Here is a 9,803-nt window from a genome sequence, read left to right as displayed (position 1 = left end):
AGACCCAATCAAACACTTACCTCAGAGATGGATTATCTGTCAGCTTGCACCTGCAGCCCAGAACAGCACTCCAGCACCAGACACTAAGTAATGGGACACAGTACCCAGTAAGGGCCACAACAAAAGGTCCTCCACAAAACCCAGAGGGCTCTAGTACAAAAAGGAGCCCAACCAAGGGACTGGCCGAAGGAAGCCACAGTGAAGCAAGGCAGTCAGCAAAGAAAGAAACACTAGCCATACATGAAGGCCTTTCTATTAATACTGCAGGGTGAGAGAGAAGGGGAGAGCAAAGAAAACTGCAAAACTGAGGTCTAACCTGTGCTGTGCCCGCGCAGAGAGGAGCTGAGCTTGCCACAACAAACTCGCCCACCTGCTAACGAGCTGCAGCTGGTCAGTGAAGCCCAGCCTGGTCCACTCTGTTCCACCTGGAGCTTAACCTGGAATTAACCTCTCAGAGACCTGGAGTAAACCAGGCTAATGTCTCCGATAAGAAGCAGCTCTTTTGTGGTGTGTTTAACAGGGACACTGTTATGGATTGAATGTTGTTGTTTTTGGGTGCAGTTCAGTCATTTCCAACTCATAGCAACCCAATATAACAGTAGAACTACCCCATAGGGTTTCCTAGGCTGTAATACTTACAGAAGCCAGTCGCAGGGTCTTTTCTTCTGCAGAGCTGCTGAGGTGTTCGAACTGCTGACCTTTCGGTTAGCAGCCAAACATTTAACCATTGCGCCACTAGGGCTCCTTATGGGTTGAATAGTGCCCCCCCCCAGCAAAATAAATATGACCCTGTTTTGAAATAGGTGTTTTCTTTCATTATGTTAATGAGATCATACCAGGGTAGGATGGATTCTAAGCCTTCTGAGTGGTGTCTTATAAAAAGAGTAGAACAGACACAAAGACACACACATACCTGGGGAGATGCTAGGTGAAGACAGACGCAGATGAATCTAGAAGCCCAAGAACACCCAGGGTTGATGATGGCTACTAGAAGATGACAGAGACAAAGAAGGACCTTCCCCAAGTCACACCCTGAATTCGCACTTCTGGCCTCTTGAGCTCTGAGACAATTGATTCCTGTCCTTTAAAGCCACCCATTTGTGATGTCTTTTATTATGGCAGCACTAGGAAACTAAGGTACTAAAGACACAGCAATAATGAGCTCCAAAAAGGCTGTTGCAGACTCAACAGCAAAAAATAAATTCCTTTAAAAAAAAGTCTTTTGCAGAGATGACGGGTCTCAGTTTAGGAAGGTCAGGAAGCCTTTGCCTGACCTTTCCCTGCACCCAACTATTGATCTGGGTCAAGTGAGCTTCCAGGCACCCATGACAGTCATCCTCTTGTAACTCTGTCATTGAAATTTCTTGCTTGTTTGTTCATCTCTTCCACAAGGCTGTATCCTCAAGCAAAGAGACCCTTGTACCTGTGTCTAGCACAGTGTTTGGCACAGGAACTGCCTCAGCATATATTCACTGAGAGAATGGTACAAGAGCTGTCCGCCTCTGCCTGTGTGCTCCTCAGCAACAATTGGCTTTTATCCACCTTTATACTCCCAGGACCAAAGGACTCAATAAATGTTTGCTGAACTGAACTATGCCAATTTCCCTATCTCATTGCTTAAAGAATAGTACTCCACATCTGCATGGGTTCTTGTTCCTTTAGTGGGACAGAATAGCACATGGCTTATGAACACCAGGGCTGGAACCCCATATCTGGAGTCAGATGCACAGGGGGTTCCTATCCGAACTTTGTCGTCTACCAGCCGTGTGAGCTTGGGCAAGTTATTTTATCCCACTATGCCTCCATTTCATCATCTGTAAAAAACAAAAAAAAATGGAGAGTAATAGGATCCCAAAGGGGAGAGTAGTAGGACCCCACAGCCCTGGTGGCACAGTGGGTAAGAACTCAGCCGCTAATTAAAAAAAAAGGTCAGCAGTTTAAATCCACCAGCTGCTCCTTGGAACCCTAAGGGGCAGTTCTACTCTGTCCTATAGGGTCACTATGAGTTTACAGTCGACTCGAAAATGGGTTTGGTGGGATTTTTGTTTGTTTGTTTGTTTAATAGGATCCTTTTTTTTTTCTTCAGAGGTTGTTCTGAGGATTCAGTGTTGGTTTTCTGGTCCTGAACTAATCTGTTCCACAGACATCAGGTAGAACTCTCTTGTCATCTATGATTTGCAAAACATCCATTTGCTCTAAGTGGCACTTAAAGATGTTTCTCTGCACCCTTTCCTCCCCTCCCCCCACTTTCTTCCTTAGAAGATGGTGTAGGTCTCTTCACCCCTCTCTCAAAGTGGTGCTGTTTAGTTTGAAGGATATTTCATTGCCTACACTAATTGGAAGACACTGTGCATTATTAAAAGGAGCCCTGGTGTCGAAGTGGTTAAATGCTTGGCTGATAATCGAAAGGTTGGTGGTTTGAACCCACTAGCCACTCTGTGGGAAAAACATGTGGTGATCTGCTTCTGTAGAGATTTACAGCCTTGGAAACCCTATTGGGCAGTTGTCCTTAGTCCTATAGGGCCGCCATGAGTTGGAATTGACTCGATGGCAACGGGTTTACGTTTTGTTTTGCTGGCGCATCATTGGGACACTTATAGTTAGGGGTGTAGCCTTTCTAGTCACATGGCATTGCCCCTGATTTTGTTTCATAGGTACAGCTACTTCCCAACAAGAAAGGGAAGGAAAGGAAAAGGAAAAAAGAAAAAATGACATCACCGACAGCTTTACCGATAACTATATCGGCCAGTAATTTTTTATTGAGTTCTGGGACTTTGAGGAATTTTTTAAAGTTTTAAAATTTTCAGAGAAAAATTGGTGAAAGTGGAATTCGTACCAGAATCCAGATGCCTGACTCCACCGTATCACACTAAGCCTTTCTAGCTCATCCACACTCAGAGGAGGACATGTCTTCGTTTAACCCACAACCCTTTCCCTGAACAATTCTAGCTCCTCTGATTTTCAGAGTGCCCACATGGAAACCCTGGTGGCGTAGTGGTTAAGTGCTACAGCTGCTAATCAAAGGGTGGGCAGTTTGAATCTGCACAGGCAGTCTTTGGAAACTCTATGGGGCAGTTCTATTCTGTCCTTTGGGGTTGCTATGAGTCGGAATTGACTTGATAGCAGTGGGTTTGGTTTTTTGCCACTGCCCCACTATAAAACTTCAAGACTGATCCTAGAGTCATTTTATCCTAGATTTTTTTTCTTTTCCCAACTTTAAAATGTCATTTTTCTTTAAAATCTCTTCAATGTTTTCCACATAGAAATTGATTTTTCTTTGATTTCTCGTCATAGTAAATCTTTTAGGAATTATTCTCCCTGAAAAGAAGCTTAATTCATCATTTGGTTGCCTTCATCACAGTCACATGTTGAAAAGTCTTATTAGTATGTAGGCCTGTTCTAATTCAGAGCTCGAAAATCACCTCTAAAAAGCTCACAACAGTCACCTATAATTAGATTTTTTTTTCTACGAAGACTTCTTTCCAGCTCTCTTTTTCATTATTCAGTAGTGTTTGGTATCAGCCAGCTGTTGATGGGGCAGGGTGGTGGTAAGGGTTGGGTACAAGAAGAGAGAGCTCGTCTCTGCAGAGGGGGAAAAAAACAGCATTGATTTAAATGTTTCTCAAAATGTAGTCTCCCTAACATCCAGCATCAACATCCCCTGGGGACTTGTTAGAAATGCAAATTTTCGGGCCCCATCCCACAAGTACTGGATCAAGCTATTCAGGTATTCTGATACATGTTCAAGTTTAAAGAACTTGGTGGCTCAGATGTAGTGTTTCCTGGAGTATGGACCCCAGTCAGGACTCTAGAAACAAGTGATTGAAAGTAATTCCATTTACTGGCTCTAGTGCCCTCCAAGAGTATATCCCACCTACATGTATATTTTCCTCATTTATCATTTATGGGTATACTGAATCCACCAGGCACTCCTTGGAAACTCTATGGGTGCAGTTCTACTCTGTCCTATAGGTTCACTATGAGTCGGAATCAACTGGATGGCACTGGGGTTTATTTGTGTTACTCCACAGGGCTGACAATTTGCTATTAGACTTGCTAATGAGCAGCAACCATGGGCTCCTGCTGTCATTCAGTGCAGTCACAGTGCACTCTCGCCTGTAGCAGAGAGCTTAGCATTCAACCTTCTTCCACATGCTGCTCTCAGGAACTAAGGGGAGGGTCCAGTGGCGTCATTTGACACTGACTGACGACAATACTTATTTCCTATGTAAAAGAGCTAAGGCAGGAAGACAAGCCTCAATAAGAAGCTAACTGTTATTAAGAGAAACTGGATGGAAAAGGTGATGTTGGCAGCTCACTTTGCAGACTTGAACTTCAGCACCATGAATGTGTCCTTTGCTCACCTCCACTTTGCAGGAGGCTACCTGCCCTCTGACTCCAAGGACTGGAGGACCATAATCCCGGCTCTCTTGGTAGCTGTCTGCGTGGTGGGCTTTGTGGGGAACCTGTGTGTAATTGGCATCCTCCTTCACAGTGCTTGGAAAGGAAGATCATCTACGATCCACTCTCTGATTCTGAATCTGAGCCTGGCTGATGTCTCTCTGCTGCTGTTTTCTGCACCTGTCCGAGCTATAGCATACTCCAAAGGCGTTTGGGATCTGGGCTGGTTTGTCTGCAAGTCCTCTGACTGGTTCATCCACACATGCATGGCAGCCAAGAGCCTGACAATCATCGCAGTGGCCAAAGTATGCTTCATGTATGCAAGTGACCCAGCCAAGCAAGTAAATATCCACAACTGCACCATCTGGACTGCACTGGTAGCCATCTGGGCTGTGGCTAGCCTGTTACCCCTGCCCGTATGGTTTTTTAGCACCACCAAGCATCACGCAGGCGTAGACATGTGCATCATGGACGTACCAGCTGTGGCCAAAGAGTTCATGTCTATGTTTGGTAAGCTCTACCCTCTCCTGGTATTTTGCCTTCCGTTACTCTTTGCCAGCTTTTATTTCTGGAGGTCTTACGGCCAATGTCAGAAACGAGGAACTAAAACTCAAAATCTTAGAAATCAGATCCGCTCAAAGCAACTCACAGTGATGTTGCTGAGCATTACCATCACCTCTGCTATCCTATGGCTCCCTGAATGGATAGCTTGGCTGTGGGTATGGCATCTGAAGGCTGGAGGTAAAACCCCACCACAAGGGTTCATAGCACTGTCTCAAGTTCTAATGTTTTCCATCTCTTCGGCAAATCCCCTCATTTTTCTAGTGATGTCAGAGGAGTTTAAGGCAGGCTTGAAAGGCTTATGGAAATGGATGATAACCAAAAAACCTCCAACCGCCTCAGAGTCTCAGGAAACACCAGCTGGTAACTCAGAGGTCCTTCCTGACAATGTTCCATCTCTGGAGTCCCCAACCTCCACACCAGGGAAAGAGAAACCTGGCTCTCCCTCCTCTGGCAACGAGAAAACTGAGAAAGCAGAGATTCCCATTCTCCCAGATGTAGAGCAGTTTTGGCATGAGAGGGACACAGTCCCTTCTGCACAAGACAATGATCCTATCCCTTGGGAACATGAAGATCAAGAGACAGGGCATTGTGATCAATAGATTGTTTCAATGCAAAAGAAATAGTGATTATTATCTTTACTTGTACTGCTGCTTATCAATATTGCTGAAATTACCGTATAAATGACAAAATTGTTAGAAACTACAAAAATGCTTCACATTCTGCATTTTCAATATGTGTAATTTGGTAAGTAGAACACTCTGTTAGGAATAATAACTGTTTTAGAATTATAATCTGGCTTTCCAAAGAATTCATTTTAAGCACTCTGTGTGAAACTACTTGTCATAGATGATTGGAGAGCCCACTATTTGTCACTTGTTCACAATGGCTATTTTATGAGGCTCCCTTAGGATCAGCCCTGTACTGGCTGGCGTGAATCTATCAACCAACATATTTTACTGGGGGCTGAACCCCTTTTCCATCAATTTCTTCCTGAGCTGACTAGCCCTACCTTCACCTAATTTTATTTTACATAACCAAAGCCCAAAACCTTCCACTTGAGATTTTCCAACACACTGATGAATAAATTTTAATGTTATCTTCATTTGCTTAGTGTTAATTTACTTAATAAAAATTCACATAAGATTTTTTATAACAGAAAGGCTGCAGAAATTGAAATTCTGGGTTAATTTCAAACCATAGCTATTTTTGGTTAAGTTAAATAAATTCAAACTCTTCTTTATGCTAAAGCCTGCTTTACTGATCTTTTTAAAGCCACCTCAATGAGTCTCCAATTTGAGGATTTTCTGACTTTCTAAATTCTGATTCAGAGAAAGAACTTTAAAACCCCTCTTTCTTCCCCAATAGCCTATTCTTCCAAAATGCAGTACACCATTCTTACTTTCCTACAAGCTGAAATCTGTTCTTCCCAGTTATCCCCTTTCTCTCAATATTCTAAGTTATGGTTAATGATAGAGGTTTTACTGACTGAAAGAAACCCTCAAATAGAAAAGTGGGGATGGAGATCTTTCTTGTCAGATGGTATTACACTTACCCTGAACACTGAACCTGAACTCTGCTCAGATTTTAGAATAATTCAGGCCAAGTTATAAAAAGGATCATGATTAATAAGAGAAAAAAATAAGATTAATATGGAAAAGAGGAAATTCAAATGGCTGTAAGACATAATTTGGCTAAAAAGAATAGAAAATAAAAAGTGCAAAGGCAATGCAGAAAGCAAACCAATAAAATAAAATTCTGTGCTCCCATACAGCAAAATTTGTGTAACACCCAATGATCATTTTCAAGCAAGGTAAAGCATACCCAGTAAAACAATGATGATAATACATTTCTTCCCCTACTAAAAAAGGTAGTAAGGATATCTATCCATTATCTCTGATTACTGTATAATGGACCTCTCGGGTATTTTCACTGAGAAGTTCCCTCGGAAGAAAATGCCTTTAGGGCAAGCATTGGAGAGTCTGAAATCTAAAGAACATGCTGTGGAAAGTCGTTTTAATGTTCAGTCTGTGAGCTTTTTTGGTTTACATAGTTTGCTTGTCTAACACAGAAAGTAGGACTTTTCTTTTAACTTGGTTCATTGCAAATTCTGAGGCTCACGAGATGAAATGAAGTACAATTTAAACCAAGTAACCAAAGTATTGTTTTCTGATGAGATACTTATGCATGGGGGTTACCTTTAAAGTTGTCTGTGATGAACTATTTGATTATAAAGATTGTTATGTTCACTATATATACTAAATGTAGAATGTACCCTGCCAGTGGTTAACACTAACTTGTAAACAAATAAAAACGCTTATGTGTTACTTCAGATGTTTTTGGAAGCTTAACACTGTCTTTGTCTTGAATTATCATCATCTGGCACAATGGGGAGGTCTGACCACTGGCCCAGGTCTCAGTGCAAGCTGAACCACGTATTTTCTAAGACTTGGGTAGTGAGCACCCGATCAAGATGCCGACGCGGGAATGCAGTGTAACTGCATTAACTCTTTCATTACGAACCTGATATACAAAGTCCTGACTTGATCCCTTAGAAAAACCTGCAGAGAAAAGTAGATTCATACCGCGTGTGAATAATCAAATCCAAATACTCTAAGAAAAAAGTAGGAAATTAAAATAGTTATCACTAAAGCCATTTTCTTCTCACTTCTCTACTATTTGAGACAGTACTGGCAAACAATATTATGTGAATCCAGGATAACAAGATAGGCATTCTAGAAACTGCACCTCTGTAGGACAGTCGTATGTCCGTAATAGCTGTATCCTTTTCAGCAAACACTTCAGTTTCACTCTTAATACAATTTAAAAATCACTCAATGAATTTGTAAAAATGAACTCTGAAAAAAGAAAAAAAAAAAACCATAGCCATATAATGTTAATTAGCAGTTTTACAGGTTAAGAACTTAAGTCTAATAATCAATTCCAGGTCTCTACACAGCGTTCATGTAATTTCTATAGCACTTGCTATATCATCACTCAGTAATACAGATGTGAACGTGAACGTGCCTCTGTGTGTAAAACACATACAGATTTGTTCATTATTCCCTCTTTCTAAAAGCTTTGTTGCAATCATAGTTATGTGTGACGTAAAAGGGAAAATAAATTATCCTATTAACATACATATTTTCTTAAACATTTTATTTATGTGGCACTCTAAAAGCAGGTATCTATGAAGGGATGAAATAGAAGTATCTTTTTTAACTGGGGAGGTAAGGTTGGAAGAACAACTTCAAAGGTAAGTTTCGCGGTGTGATGTGTATGGCACATGGAAAGGATGCAAAAAGGCACAAACCATCACTATTAATATAAACCACAAAAACAAGAAAACAAAAAAATCAGCATCTTCTTGCTATGAAGCAATAATATATTGCTAAGAGACTGAACACCAAATGGTTCTTTACAAATTCCTTCCCTTTTACAGTGCAAATAATTTATTATTATAGTCAAGTCTTTAAAAACTGTGCAAATATTCAAGACTTAAAGTTACCTTCCTTCGTGCAAAATGCATTTGCTACTTCTTTTAGGAATAGTTTTAAAATATTTTTATAAATTATTTAACAATAATCATATACAATCCACATATATAAAAAGAGTTGGTTTATTGTAGTTCAAATACATAAACTGAACATTCAAACATCTTAAACTTTAGGAACAAAAGTTTAACATTCAAACAGGAATATAGTAGTTTACAGGGAACACCCAGAAAGGTAATTTATTGTCTAATTCAGAATATTGATAAAGATCACTTAATGGTGAATAAAATGTGTTTAACCAGCAATCCTATTCTGGCCAACCTGTTAGTTAATGACTATGGTTCAATGCCTGAGAAGAAATTACTAAATAAGATCTTCTCTTAGGCTAAACAAGAAGATTTGGCCTGTAATTTAGAGGGAGTAATCAAAGCACATAAGTAAACAAACAAAATTCAACTGTTCTTTAGAGACAAAGGTAAAAGTATGTTCATTATAATCATCTTAGGCTCTGGAAGATAAGAATTCAATTTTCAGTGTCTTCCCTTTTACCCGCTTTAAAAAACAAAAAAGGAGGGGAAAAAAAACTCAGCTAAGGTTTTCTTGGAGTCTGTGGTATTTGTATCTTTCAAGTTCAAACCACAAATGCCTTTACATCTTGCATGTATTAACACTGCTAGAAGGAACGTCACCAAGTCACTGACTTCCACACCTCATAAAAGGATGATTTTTAGCTTCAAGAGTTTAGATTTACTAGAGACAGCCTATATTTGAGTATGTATGTCAGTCATGCCACACAAAGAAAAGCATAAATATTTCCAAAGTGTTCTCTGTTCAGACACTGTTCACAAATGCTTCTCCTTCTGTTCGTCAGATGGTTTTGCAACAGGTTGACTAATGTACATATACGTAAAAATCTGAAATTGGCTCATGCAAGCGTTTTGAATTAACAGATACCCCTGTGGAAGAGTATTCAGAATTATTTTGTTGATCGTCTTGTGGGCTCTGAGGCTGTGGGGGGTGGGGGCGGACCCCGGCGATCCAGGTCATCAACATATGCCACAATCAGTTTACGTCTCTCCTCTGGCACACAGTCCAGCACTAAATACCGTTTGTCGTTCTGCAAAATTTTTTCTACATCTTTCAGGTGCTGATCAGATTCTTGGATTAGCTTTTTAGATCTGAAATAAGAGAAAGAAGAACAAGAATTACTGACTGCTGTTCACAGGTCTTGCAGAAATGAGCTGGAAATGTCCATCTAGCTCCTAATTGTGTTTCCATTTTTTTTTTTTTTTTAAAGAAAAATTTCACTGCAGTGGTCACCTTTGTCAGTCGCCTCAGCAAAGACTC

The 9,803-nt window shown here is 40.6% G+C and overlaps 2 protein-coding genes across 7 annotated transcripts in view; one reads left to right on the top strand and one right to left on the bottom strand.

Annotated features, from left to right (window-relative positions):
- The first annotated feature begins 4,115 nt into the window (after positions 1-4,115).
- On the top strand, positions 4,116-5,627 carry GPR151 (G protein-coupled receptor 151). The gene has a single exon (XM_003404828.3). It carries the CDS (start codon positions 4,293-4,295, stop codon positions 5,562-5,564), a length of 1,272 nt encoding a protein of 423 aa, XP_003404876.3. The 5' UTR covers positions 4,116-4,292; the 3' UTR covers positions 5,565-5,627.
- A 2,936-nt stretch (positions 5,628-8,563) lies between these two features.
- TCERG1 (transcription elongation regulator 1) overlaps positions 8,564-9,803 on the bottom strand; it is a 65,027-nt gene continuing 63,787 nt past the window's right edge. For 5 of the 6 annotated variants that reach the window (XM_064277846.1, XM_064277849.1, XM_064277858.1 and 2 more), the window contains one exon: positions 8,564-9,634. In XM_064277846.1, coding sequence (XP_064133916.1) covers positions 9,433-9,634 — 202 coding nt within the window. In that variant the 3' untranslated portion in view covers positions 8,564-9,432. The remainder of the gene's footprint in view (positions 9,635-9,803) is intronic. The other variant, XR_010319705.1, reaches the window with a different exon arrangement.

Source organism: Loxodonta africana, chromosome 2 (assembly GCF_030014295.1).
Source record: "Loxodonta africana isolate mLoxAfr1 chromosome 2, mLoxAfr1.hap2, whole genome shotgun sequence".
In the NCBI taxonomy this organism is placed as follows: Eukaryota; Metazoa; Chordata; class Mammalia; order Proboscidea; family Elephantidae; genus Loxodonta; species Loxodonta africana.
This window is presented reverse-complemented; position numbering and strand designations above follow the sequence as displayed.